Source organism: Geospiza fortis, unplaced genomic scaffold, assembly GCF_000277835.1.
Source record: "Geospiza fortis unplaced genomic scaffold, GeoFor_1.0 scaffold1303, whole genome shotgun sequence".
Taxonomy (NCBI): Eukaryota; Metazoa; Chordata; class Aves; order Passeriformes; family Thraupidae; genus Geospiza; species Geospiza fortis.
Genome location: NW_005054495.1, coordinates 502266 through 517028, shown reverse-complemented (window position 1 = coordinate 517028; position 14763 = coordinate 502266). Strand labels below are relative to the sequence as shown.

Here is a 14763-nt window from a genome sequence, read left to right as displayed (position 1 = left end):
CAACAGCCCAGTGACTTTTCCTTTAATAACCAATAAGTTGTTTGTAGAAAAGAATAACTATTTATTAACTGCAGCTGGTTCAATATTTGTACATCATTTTTAAAGGCCTAAACAGTTGAGACAAGAAGGTGACAGCAAGTACCTCTATAAACTTTCTAGTCTCTTACTGAAAGCTGGCCAATAAAGATAAGAAAAAGGTCATTTTGCCAAGGATATAGTACAAGGAATGGCACTCAAAAAGGCAAAATTCTACTTTAAATAAAAATCTAGTAAGATTAATATATACCAAAGATGAAAAAAAGGAAAGTTTTATTTCTTATGTATCTGTTAAAAACTTTACCGCTTCACACTAATGAACAATAATGTTTTACAGTCTTTGTTATAGGAAACTCTAAGAGATTTGTTATATCTGGAAGTGATCACATATCACAAATACTGCTGATTTTTTGAAGGAGATAGCCCTGATACAAACTCAATGTTCTTCCCAATTTCACTGCAGTCTAACTGCCTTTTAAACTTCTACTTTACTGCAGTGTTTAGTTTATTGCAGTGTACCATTCAGAATCTTTTGATTTTCAGAAGAAATGGTCCAAGGAGAAGGTTCCTTCAGTACCATTAAATAATCCTACTGTAAATCCTGACTGAGCCCTCTCATTTTTCAAATTCCAATATTTTGCTGGGTTTTGGTATTATGCAAAGATAATTCTTCAGATTATTACTGAAATTAAGACCTTATACAATGTTTCTAGCTCTGCTTTGCCAAAGCCAGTGAATGGAATCCACACCCCATAACTCATGAACCAGCCTCATGGTTTATTTGAAAATTTGAGTTAGTCACACCTAAGTGATCCAGTCTGCCTGTAAGCACTCACACCTTCCTGAACAATCAGTGGAAAACCAGAAACTGCCTCTCACAAAATGCAGGGGAAGAAAGAGATGACTTTTCTACAGCACAGCAAGGACATGGAGCTGTTAGAGTGGATCCAGAGGAGGGCCACCAAAATTACCAGAGAGAAGGAACACCCCTCCTGTGAGGAAAGGTTGTTCAATCTGGAGAAGTCTCTGTGGACAAGAGCTGATAAGGGAGCTGATAAGAAACATGGGGACAAACCTTTTAATAGGGCACCTAGTGACAGACAGCAGAACAGAGTGGGCTCATAGCCTACCTAAAAACTAACAAGCTTCAACCTTTTTGTTGAAATTGAGCCACCCTGCAACCAGAAATTGAAGAATTATGATGTCCAATGCACAGCAGACAGAACCAAGCAGTAAAGTGCTGCTGGGTTGAAGAGTCATGGGAAACACATTGGATGTGTTGGATGGCACATGGGATGGGGCTCTGAAGTTTGGGTGAGCTTTGAGTCATCCAGGGCAGGGGCCTTCTATGCAAATAATTCATATTCACTTCAGACAAAAAAACAGTTTGATACATGATACAGAATGATAAAACTTCAGTGAAAATCAGCATAACTTAAATATTGCTTGACATACAGGTTGCCAAGTTTTGTGAAGAAAAGCCCAGGCAGTGCTCTTGTCTTGTGTCTGCTGCAGTTTCAGTGGTATTGTTGGAAGGTAGATCTGAATCTTGAGTAGACAGCTGGAAACAAGCATGAAGATAAAGCCTCTGAATTAGAACTAAGGACTACAAGTTGCTAAAAATCAAAGAGCACCCTCCAGTACCCAGTTCTACCTGGAAACATGGGAAATAGCTGATGAAACATTATAGTTTCTGTACCTATTTCTTCTCCCCTTTCCTTTTAAAGACAGAAACGTCCTACTTTAAAGATAAGAAATAGCTTCTGATCTAAAACCAAAAGAGGTACTAAGAAAATACACGCAACTAAAAGAGCAGCCAATCAGAGAATGGCATGTGCAAATCAGGTGTACAGAAAGGCAAGTAAACAGAGAAATATTCCCATCTATATGCTTTTTTAGTTACTCTGATAGCATAACTCTTTCCATGCTTTGGTATGCTCAATTAAAATAATTCTGGAAATATCTCATTCTCCTGGATTTCATATCCAAAGGCAAGCTTTCCATGACCAAGACTCGTTCAAGGAGAATCCTAAGGGTACTTAAAAATATAAGTATATAAAATTGCTTTGCATTTGCTGAATTTTGTACTTGTCTAGTTTATGAAATAAGATGTTGCAAAAACGGAATTTATTAAAAGACAGAGTGTCATTATTCATAACATTTACAGAAACACATAAACACTTCTGCTTTAAAACAATCAGAACAATTACTGTGATACTCTGGATTTGCAATTATGCATAATACATTGATTTAAGAGTTCTATTCACAGCATGCCAATACCCCTGAAACACCTACACTTTGCTTGTAAGCCAAAATTCCTCTAATTGAGCATGAAATTTATTTGCAATTTTGCTCAACACAAATAATATCTTTTTATCCAAACAATTTCTGTAGTCATCTGATTATGCAGTACGTGTGCCAAATACACTCTGTGAAGTGGAAAGATACAATTTTATCAAAAACCTACACAAAATCAGGTTCTCAGAACTAATTGTGAATTTACAGATCCTACAGTTCACGAGGTAACAAGCAAAGCCTTTACTCTCCTGTTAGGGTGAAATATTAGGAAATCAACCTCCACCTAGACAAATCTCCTCTACATCATGTCTAAGGGTTTCTCACAACACCTGTTTGCCCATGAGGACAGAAATAAAGAAGCAGAGAAAAGAACACAGGGATTTAGAAAAAAAAAAATTTTGCACATTTAAGAGACTGGATACACTTTAGAACTGATACAGAATTTTTAAAAACTTGAAGTTAAGGACTCAACCAAAACACCAACAGGTTTTGAGGTGTTAGTGTATATTTTAGGAACAAACACACGCACACAAATATGGTCTGTATGAAAAAAATGTGGCTTATTCCAGGCAGCATTTCTCAGGTTATTTTTAGCTTCCCCATATGCCAGAGAAGAAAAATGCTACTCAGAAACCTTAAAATATTGCTAATGTAATTCTGTGCAACAAATTGAACATCTATACCTTTTCCATTGATTTAGTATACACAACACACAAAAATTATAGCTGTGACCAGTATGCATGAGCAGCTAGGTGAGGCATTTGTTCTGAATCTTAGGCTCAGAACACTCACAGGTTTCTAGACATACATTTTAGGTGAAGCCACAAAAATCTTATGGAAATGTAAAGATATTTAACTGGGCAGAGCGACCCTGTTGTGTGCAACCACTGCATGAGGAGCAAAATAGTGTGAAATCTAAACATCTTGCATGAAAAACTTCATATAAGGAAGGAGGTGGTGCAAACCAAACAATGCTGTTTTGGGGTAATGCTTTTCTCTAGTGGAAGAGCCACCAGATGTGAATTTTGGTGATATAACATCCCTTGCACATAACATCACAAAAAAAAACCACACACAATGTGGAGCAAACATTTACAAAGAAGGAAAAATGCTGGACAGTAGGGTTTAACATAAAGTGACTCAATAGCTCAGGAGAAAGTTTTCTGGATGAACAGTACTGAGGGAGGGGGCAGAGAAGGCAGTGAGCCATCAAGGTTGAAGTGTAGCACAAAATAATGGAGTTCTTGAGGTAGTGGACAGCAAATTTAACATGATCTTTGAGCAATACAGAAAAGTAGAAAATGTAATCCAATACAGGTTTCTCCTCTTCAGTGTCAGGTGTGACATCTGACTACATTTCTCTGAGAACTACTAGTCTAGGATGCATGGATTTTGAAAGACTATAAAAATGGCAATGCACTTGTTAAGAAAAAAACTAATTACATCATCAGTACAGACTTCAAGGAGAATATTGAAGCTATTCCAAATAGGATGGTGATCATGTTTGGCAGACCTATAGTCAGGGAGAGGCTGGGGTCAGAGATGACTTAACAGTTTCTGATCTTGAGAGAAAATGGAGGATGTAAGTCAATGAATAAAACAGCAAAAGTGAAAAGAAGGGTCATAAATATTCAGTAACAGAAGACTAACATTGCAGTGAAGGTAATTAAGGTGCTCAAACAAGAGAAATTGAACATTTTCAGAGAGTCTGAAGAAGGAAGAGCTAGGGAGCAATCAGAATAACAATAAAGACAGATCTGAAAGGAGGTATCTAATGCAGCTATGGTACATAGGACCTCAGAAATATTTGTCCATCCTGCTCTAAAAAGCTTCCAATAAAAGAAATTCCATCACCTCCCCAGGCAATTGCTTTCAGTGATTCAGCTTTATTATGAGAAGCTTTTCCTGATATCTTCCTAACCCTTCCCTCCTACAATTTAAGTCCATTACACTTCTGCCACCTGCAGCACACCAAGGAAGATTTTGCCTTCCTGATTGCTGTTTACCTTTTGCATATCTGCAAGTTATTATCTGGACTCCTTTAACTAACCTACCCCATTGTCTGTGACTTTTCATTGTAGTTATAATTTCTAGGTCTCTGATTGCTCACATTGTTCTCAGATTCTCCCTCCTCTGGTCTCCCTTGAGGCACAGAGAGCATCTCAAGACTATGACATGACTTTTCAGTAGGCAAGAAGGGCAACTATAAAGGCCTTTGATAGCTCCTGTTGCCAAATACATGTTGCCTTTATGGTCACTGGAACCCAGATGGCCATTTGAGGGAAAACTTCACCATTATCTAAAATAAATTATTACTTTTTGCAAGGGCAGTGAAACTGATACTCTGATACTGAGACTAATATTAGGAACTGAGCATATCGAGAAGAAAGGTGATGCTCTGTACAAAGGAGTTGGGAAGAGCCTGTTCCTTGGCTTTAGACATTATGTCATCAACACAATGCAGGTGCAATGCTGATGAAGCATGCAACTAGGTGAATTTTGTTCAAAACAAGGTAGCCTGCATTTTCAAAAGTTACTCACTGATTTAGTGAAATTATATAAGAAAATTAACCCACCTTAACTAGATTTATTTGTAAACCAAGAAAAAAGTCTCTTTACTGGCAAGAGAACATAACACACAGCACAACTTATTAATATATACTACAATTACTTAAAAGTCCACAAATCTGTACTACAGGATTGCAATGTGTTTTGATAAGTCACTCTACTTTCCAGCAGCCATTCTTTGTATAAAATGACAGCTGCTTGTGTCAGTGCACACCTTCCAATTATTTACTCAAAAAATGACAAATAATGGCCAATATTTGCTTCATACTTATCAAAAGGGCCTGAAATTCAAAACTTATTTAATGAATCACAAATATTACTCACCAGAAAACATTATTTGCTAGAGAAAAAACATAGATTTTATTAGAAATTCAAAACATTTGACATCATCCTACCTTGTCAGAAGCAGAGGATGGTCTAATATCTATGACAACTCTAGGGAAAGTGCAGTAATTTAATGGCAAAATGACTGAAAGATCTACTGTGTGCTTTTCTGCAGAAATAATTATGAAATAACATTGATTTGAAAAAAAAATCCAAGTAATACCACAAATATATCAAATGGATGATCATCACAGCAGTAAATCTGCACTTGGCCCTCCTGCAGGCAATAACATGTCTGTCTTTACTCCAGCAGATGCAGCACAGTAAGATGCTGCTGTTCAGAGCCTTAGCATGACCAGGCATTAAGTGTTTGTTTGCAGCAGTGTTTACCTTGTCTTACCTAAGGAAATAATCTGTCCTCATTTCCAAAAGAAAATACCCAGAAATTAGGCAAAGAGGGGAAAAACATTGTTTTACTTCTCAGTTAACACATAGATTAACTGAAATGACTGTCAGCAGCACAGTAGAAGAAACTCTTCAAAAGTGATTTACATTTTAGGGAAAAAAATTGCCTAAAGGAGGTTTAGAATATGAAGATAGCCTAAATGATTTAGCTTTTGGTATATACTGAGAACTAAAAAGCAGCCAAGTCTGGAAATGGCTCAGATGTGTGGAAAAAAGTAATGAAAGGAATAAAAAACACTGTAACACTGAGGGCACTGAGTGCCAAGAAGCTCAGCAATGAGCATCTATTGATCTATGATGCTACTTTGATTTTTTTTATGATTGTGGTACTGAAAAAAATTATGGTGGTATCACAAAATAGCTAATATTCTCAAACTCTCTGGACAGGATGCTTTTGCTGTTTTCTGACTCTGCTCTGACAAGCCTGTGCTATGCGCTACTGCTGGCAAGGGGCCCTTGGGAATTCTCTCTGTCCTTTTCCCTTCCCCTGGTTCACCAGTGACTTCACCAGAGCTGCACTGGACTGCTCCCCTCTTGGGATCCAGAGGGTCAGTGCCCTCCAGGCTTCCCTTCCCCCTCTCCACCACAGTAACTTCAGATTGCTCTTGTTCTGCCCAGGAGGGAGCGAGGGGTGTCCTGCCTCCAGCTTCACCTTCCCTGCTAGGGCTCACCCAGACCTCATCACCTCCAAGCAGTGCAATGGAAATCATTACAGAAGCAGATGAAAATGCAGATCAGGACTAGCACGGGTTAAATATCATTAATATCATGGCATAACAGGAGTGGGTGCTGCTTGGTACATTTAGAATTGGGATAACATCCCAATTAATATCCTATCATATCATTAGGAAGGCAGTGGTTGGTGTGATACAGGAGAGGAGGGCAAGGGAAAAACGAAGTCTGCTTTCTTTTGTGTTAAGTTTAAACCAACAATAAAACGTTAAAGAGTTGTAATAAAGCCAACACGACAGAATAGAAAACAAGATGAGTCTTGCTCATTTAAAAGGTGGCCTGAGGAGGTAAAAACTGATAAATAATGTTGTTTAAATGGGTAAGAACAAAGGCTATTGGCAATGCCTAAAAACCCATTCAGATAGGGAAGAGGAGGAATATGATGCAGATTAAAGTTTTTTGAAGGAGTTAATATGGAGATGCTGTCATTTTGTTGTCAAAACATTAAGAAAGATAGGCTAATTGATGGAGACTCCAAAACTGAGGTTCAACTCTCCTCTGTAGTGTTTTCAGAATTTTATTTTAATTTATTGCAAATTGCTGCTAACTGAAAATAGACCCAAATATTACCAGTTGTATTGTAAGTATCTAAACTAGGCAATCATTTTAAGTACAGTATTTATACTGTTGGGGTTTTTTTTATCTTTTCTGAACACTGGGTAAAAAGTGCCTTACTATTGCAAACTAAACCTCTCCAGCAAAACAGCTACTATGGATATTTACAAATAAATGCAAAATACAGCTGTTAACCAAAGAGTATCCTGGCATTACCATGTGCAGTCATATGAATACTGCCACGTACCAGAGCATCAGCATTAATGTAGAGCTCCAGTTGTACGAAACCACCACCACCACGGGAGGCAGGTGACCTTACTGAACAGCAGCTTTACTGTGCAGCTGAATGGGAGGCTTGCAGCAATGTCTGGAAGAGTTCAGTGATGTTACCCAGTGCCCAAAGGGCCCACAGATCAATGTGGTGTCACTGGAAGTGTCAGAGTTCTTCCAACACCAATAGAAGTGTAACAACAATGTCCAAAGTATCAGGGAGTAACACACGATGCAAATAAAAGTGTGAGGAGAGGGAATGCAATGCACCATCATCAAAACTGGAACCCCTGGTATATCAGTGCAAGCCCTCTGCAATGGCAGCAGAACATTTTGAAGTTACCATATATTCTCATTTTTTCACAAAAGATCCTTAAGTTTCAGTCTCAGAAAGGGCCAATGGGTGTCAGATATGACAAAATTTTTAATGTAGTTTAATGATTCTAAATGAATACAATAAAATGAGGTTTACAGGTATTTCATACTGTTCTGTTCTTGAGCATTGTATCCTGGAAACGTGTGACCTGTACTGGCCTCAGTCCAAAAGAGCAGAATATGAAGAACAGAACAGCAACTAAAACTTTAAGCAAAGAAGCTCAATATAGCCCCTTTATTTTTACAGAATATATACCAAAGGACAATCAACACTTGAATTACATTCATTTAATCCCCAGCACAATGACTTTTTTTAGATATAGATCAGTATAATTCCAAGGAAATTTTGAATGGACTTCATTCCATGTATACTATGTATTAATTAAGAAATAAACCACTACGGATGCCGAATTCTAAACAATTGCTAGAAAATGCTTGGCTAGGAAAAAAAAGAAGGTAATAAAAACTGTAAAATATAATTAAAATATTTTAGGATCTATCTCTTTTAGTGCTAAATAAAAAACACGAGAAAGAAAATGTAGCAATTAAGTTGTGATGTTTACTTCTAAAGTTTAATTAAATAATCAGTATGTACAAAATTAGAGTATGGATGCCTCATCATCCATTCACTGCCTCCATCTGAAAAGAAAACAGGAAAAAATCTCCTCAGATAGCAGTGCAGAGACAATGAAATCACATTGCAAAAAAATTAACTTTTAACTGCAGTGTAATGTCCTCAGCTTGGGGAGCTGGAGAGGTCTTCTCTTCCAAGATAAGAGACAGAAATAAGGTGGTTTTGGTGAAGAATGCAAGGGGTTTAGTATTAAGTCAGAAAATAACACAGCTTCTTCAAAGAAGAAGCCACCTATTCCAAATATTTAAATTGTGACAGTGAGAACAATTGGGATGACTTCCTGTTCAATAGCAGGACAGAGCACCTCGCTTCGATAAGTACTCAATAGCTGAATCTTTTTCTTTCTACTATGCTTTTGTTTTTCATATCACTCATTCTCCCTGAACCTTGGAGCTTCGAGAGATTGTATTTAACCTTCCACTAAGATGGGTTATTGAGGAAAGTAAGAGAAGCTTTGAATTTAAGAAGAATTGGCAGCAATGAAGAGTACAATCTTGAAAAATTTCAAAGCTAGAACACCTTGTTCCCAGGCCCCACTGTAAACAGGCTGAAGTAATAACTGTAAACACAATATTGTAAATAAAGTCAAAGGAGTAAAGGAGTAGAAGATCATCTTCCAAAATCTGAAGCTAGATTAGATATTCATTATTATCCACATATGGTAATTTTCCTTCTATTTTCAGGCGAAACTTCTAGAATCCATTTCATGCATTATTACACCATTCCAATATTATATTGCTTTACATATTACTATTTCTTTTCCAATGCACTGCAATTGCAATAAAAGAATGCAGTAATGTAGCCATCTCCTACAAACAGAACCATGCAGTACAGTCTGTATGCTTTAAACCTCTGTGTATAAAGCAACACTGAATTTTTACTCTAAGGTGCTTTAGTTAGGTTGTTTGTTGTAATCTGTTAATTAAGATAGATGTTAACTAGATGGCACTGTGTACTTGAAGGACTGAGCATGACATTTGCTGCTGACTCCTGCCCGAGTCCTGCATTTCTTCAGCTCACATCCATCACAACAGGACTGCCAGGTGAGCTGCCTGTCACCCCAGCCCAGGCTAATGGATTCTCCAGTGGTTTTAGGTACAGCTTATGTCATGAGATTAAAACTCTGTGCCTTGGAAATGACAAAACACATGTAGCTGAGACTTGTCAGCTCCAGGTAGTCAGATGCTGCTTGGTTTCAGAAGCAGATGCAGATGAGACTGGCAATATAAATATGCAAATCACAATGGTCCCTTGTCAGCGCCACTGTTCCTACCTCTAATGGCCCTCGTAGAAAGTCTGTTTGCTCAGCTCCTACTTCCAGTGCTACATCGACAGAAGCAAAGGGGCGGCTGGCCATCTGCTGTCGCTCCCGCATAAGTTGCTGATGAGGAAAAAATGATGTTTTAACAAAACATTAAAAAATGCACCAGATATCAGTCTGCCCTACTATACCTCCCATTAAAACATAAGAACGCAAACAGCATGCACACAGCCACTTTTGTGATATCAAAGTGAGAAAGTTATACCAAATCATAATCATCACCATCTACATTTACTCGAGAAACAAGCACAGAAGGTTATGATGCCTACAAACGGCCTTTTAGCTTGAACTCTGACAAACTTTCCAAATGAAAGCTTCCATAACTGACTGTTCTCTCTAAATAACTGCTATTTCTGTAAGTTACAAGCAAATATAGAAAATGGTTGATAAAAATGGTTGAAGTCTAATTCCGCTGATAATGCATACATTAGAACACCTGCCAAAAACAAGTCCACTTGGCCTTTAAATTTTCATATTTCACAACTAAGCCAGATGGAGTTAATAGTGTCAGGAGTCAATTTTATGCAGAATCTTTTCTGGTGTTACTTTCATATGAAGAATAATATGCCAGGATTGGGAACTCTGCACCAGTATATTAGAATACACTCAGCTATGCTCACAGAGCTTGTATAATCCCTTCCAATCATACCAGTGTGCACAGAAGTCCCAAGCAAAACCACAAAGTTAACTCATATTTCTTCCTCTGTCTGTAATTATAATGCTTATTAAACCACAATGAATAAAAATGATGACCAGCAGTAGATATTACAGATCTTACTCCACTGGTTCAGTGCAACTAATGAAAGCATTATTAAATATTTAAGGTGAATGAGTCGTGCAATTCAAGTGGTGTGTTCCTTCAGCTGAACAGGATGTCACAGAATCTTGAAGAGACAAAACGCTTGCAAAAATGATTTATTAGAAAATATCTGTTTCATTTTCTTAACGTTTTTCTCCCTGTTATCTCTGGAAAGCTTAAAACATTAGAAAGTGGTGTCTGAATGTAAATGACACTAACACCATGACATACTGCTAATAAAAGCCTTTGAAATAATAAAAGGTATGCAAGCAAATATTTGCTGGCAGCTTACTAATAAACACTGTTGATTTAAGATCAGTTACAAAGCAACAAACTCGTTTTGTAGTGCTTCTTATGCATTTTGCCTCAGCTTGCATTTTAAGATTGTCTATAGAAATTTAAAGATGCACTTGTAACGTTAAAATCAGACCAGAACTTCTCAGTACACACCCAGTACATTCCCAAGGCCTGGATTTTATAGCCAAGCAGTGTTTGTCAGCAAGCACCTGCACAAATGGGCTCCCAGTATATCACACCAAGAGGGCAATCAATATGTCTGTGGGCAAAACTGCATGTTTTATATTGAGAATAAATAAAAGCCAAGTATGAATATCTAGATGGTTAAGAATTATGTTTTTAACCCTTTACTTCAACATAAAACTGCTGGTCTCTGTCTAGGATTTACATCAGCATTGATTTACATCAATACAATTTACTAATACATTTTACTGCTGGAAAGAACTACTATGAGCCTCCAGTCCTACCAACACCTTGAGAAAGACCACAAAAACTTCAAGTATAAAATAATGAGTCACTACATCCTAAAATTACTATATGTACCTCCTTTTCCTCTTAAAATAGCAAAAATTGAAGAAAACAGTGTAATTAGAACAGTCCTGCCACATGGAACTCATTACAGTATTCTAAGTCTGCAGAGCTATTGGCAAGTGCTTACTTTTTAATGGGAAACCAAACACTGTTTTAAACAAATAGAATTGCTTGGGGAAAATACTTAAACAAGCAGAAAAACCTATGTTCCAAATGCACATACTACTATTTAAAAGATTTATTTAATGCAGAATAAAAAGAAATGTATTTTTATATGTTATCTGGTTTTTAAGGCCAGTAGGTTTCTCCCCCTCTTCTCCTGGTCAGGCATTCATCAGAACCTTTTCATTCAAAAGATAGTCACTGTAATTTCGATAGTCTGCCATTTGAAAAGAGTGCAACAAAGATTCTTAATTAGCTCTGTAAACAAGAATGAAAACTTGAAAATGTTTGGTTGCCCATAAAGCGCTGCTGATTTTGGCAGCTGAGCACTTGCACATCAAAGTATTTTACTCAAAACACTGCTGCTTTCCTTCATCACTTTAAAGCTCTCTGCAAGGTGCATGACAGAAAAAAAAACCCCAAGATGCAATGAGGAGAAATACAGGAAGATATTATGATGTTTAAAATCAGTTTTGTGGCTGGAAAAGGTCATTGCCTCCCACCATTGGCAACTGTCCCTGTACCAATATTGGGATAAAGTTCTAGAGCTTCCATTTATGGGGAATCTGTACCTCACCCACAGGGCAAGGAGGATGGAAACTGTTTGATCAACCATTTCACGAGAAGAGTGAAAAAGCTCTTCCTTACCCTCTCAGCAAAGAGATAAAAAACCAAACAAAATCCCTCCACTGATTTCATCACAACTAAGGCAGAATAAACAGGGGATAGTGGAAAGTGAAACTACAATGCTGTTACTTCTATATACTCGATTCCAAAAAATATACTGAATTTTGAAATTTACAGAAAAAAACTCCAAACCCACAATTCTGCAGTAATTAGGGACATTCACTTGGAGACATCAGATAAACAGATAGTATTAACATGTAATATTTGAATATTTTACCACAAATTTGATCTATAGCATTTGGAATGCAGGCACATCTCTAAATATCCACTTTAAAGTATGGGAAATTAAAAATATTATTTTCTCAGCACAGGGCTGAGAAATTCAATGAGCATTTATTTGACTTAGCAGACAACCAATTTCAAGTTCTACCATAATTTTAAATCTCATTAAGTACAAGATTATTGACAAGATTAATTTTTTTAGGCATCTCTATTATTTTGCAGCAATTCTCATGTATTAATTTATATCCTATTAAGGAGTTTTTAATATAAAGTATAGAAGTATAGCTGTCTTCAGTGAAGAACAGTAAGATGCTAGGACACTATAAATTAGGTCAATTTCTCGCTTGACACCCATATTTTAAAACATTTCTTCTAAACCCAACCATTTTGGCATAATTATTTCCCTATCATGGGAATGTGCATTTCACCTGATTCCGCATGAACATGTAGACATCTTAGCCTGCAGATAATGATAATTTTGAGTTTTGGTGTCCTGGTGAAATAAAGACTTTGAAATGGGACTTGCTTTCCCATCTAGCATTTTATCCTAAGAAAGCAGTTGCCTGAGAATACAATTCAATTTTAGCATTGATCAAAAAATTTTTTTGATCCACTCCTCTGATCAATGCAGTTTGGAGTAAATGAGAATGTTCCATGGCATCTCGGATGCACTATAACAAGGAAATTTATTCCTTGCACAGTTCTTATTTAAGTAGAAACGTTTTGATACTTTTTGCTCTTGGTTGATAACATCACTTTCAAAATATTTTAATGCCTATATTGTATTCATGTACAATAAAACATTCAATGTCAAATACATATTATAGTGCGTTAACATTAACAGAATACAATATTTCAGCAAACTCAGGCTGACATGTTTCAAGTCTTGTATTTTAGGAAAGGTTACCATTTTGCTTCTTTTTTGTTTCTTTTTTTCTTTAAGATTTGCTCTCTCATGTGGAATTGGATATTGCTCTTCTGACTAGCACGGCTTTTCTACTCTGTTCACCTTCCAGCATAACTGTCCTGGAAAAGCCCTAATTGGAAAAAATCTAATAAAGTGCATGAGTTGTTAGGAACTAGGAGAGGTGTGCTTTCTCTTTGTTATACAGTAGCAGACATTCTATAGAGACTGAGAGATTAGGAGAGCTGAAAAGAATGAGGCCATTTTAGTGCCATAACAGGATGAACAGAGCAATCCTTTCAAAGATCTTTCTGTTACTATTGGGCACCTCTAACGAGCTCCTGTAGCCCACAGGCAACCAAAGGTACCCATAGTGTGCCATAAAGGGGGCACAGACCAGTGTGCATGCCCAGGGTCACAGGGCAGATGCACACTGGGGTAGGAGTATGAGGTGGCAAACACCAGAAAAAATGTTCAGGAGATTTCTGACTGCCAAACAGAGCCAGGAAGTCTCAGTACATTGTTCCAGAAATAAGGGTATGGCAGATGGAAAAGTGTCTATTATTTTAACAGCAACTGCCTAGGTTTTATAGTTTTTCTTCCTTCACATCTTAGATGGGTTTGGTTTTCTTCCTGGATGACATCACTATCAAAGTGGTACCTGGACATGTATGACTTTGTCAAGGTGAGCACTGAAATCCAGGAAAATGGTAATTCTGCAACTCTCTGCAAACTGCTGTCTAGCTCAGTGCTGCACAACCCTCCTAGAGACAAGGATTTTTCAAATGTCTAATTTGAAATTCCTGTTCTGCTTATTCATCCTGCAGGTCTGACTTGTCTGCAGTTACAACTTGGTCACCTCCTTTGCTGCTTCTGTACTGTCAACTGCTGATGTGAGTAACATCCAAAAGCTACAACAGAAGCATTAACAATGCCATGCATTAAATCTGAGTTTTATAGGAAAAATATTTGCAAGGAGAAAAAATGTCAAAACCTCACAGAGAGTTGCACTGATGAATTTCTGATCACACTGCATTTGACAAGCTCCAAGGCTTAAAAAAATTAAGACTGTATGTAAATCGACAGCCCTGCAAAACCAGAGCCTCTCTAAACAATGCAATTCACCCATTCATTGAATATTCTTGAAGGTTCTTACTGCCACATCCAATCAACAGAAATTACATGGACTTGCACACATCTGCGTGGATCACTGATATTTTACTTAGAAACACAATTTAATTCTCTTCCTAATTCTTAAGTTCTCATTTTCAAACTGAATTATACGTAGTGATATTGTTATGAAGCCCTGATTATTCACTTTAATTTGCACAAGACAAAACTTGCCTCTCTGTAAATTTTCTCATTGTAACTCTTTGCGTTGAAAATCTCTTCAGATTAAATTGGCTATTTATATGGCTGGAAAGGAGAGCAATTTCTCATTTACATGTTGAATAAACTATTTGACTTGGTTAATTTCCAAATCAGCTGCTTTCACTGGAAAGGCAGATCACAGTCATAAAACCTTTTTGCTGGGTTTTAGGTGAAATAAGCTCACTATTCCATGACTGCATGAGGTACAGTGA

At 37.2% G+C, this 14763-nt stretch overlaps 1 protein-coding gene across 1 annotated transcript in view; it reads right to left on the bottom strand.

Moving 5' to 3' along the window:
- ATRNL1 (attractin like 1) overlaps nucleotides 1-14763 on the bottom strand; it is a 428986-nt gene that overhangs the window by 106853 nt on the left and 307370 nt on the right. Inside the window, exon 29 of the mRNA XM_014310189.2 lies at nucleotides 9531-9638. Within this exon, the coding sequence (XP_014165664.1) occupies nucleotides 9531-9638 (108 nt within the window). The remainder of the gene's footprint in view (nucleotides 1-9530; nucleotides 9639-14763) is intronic.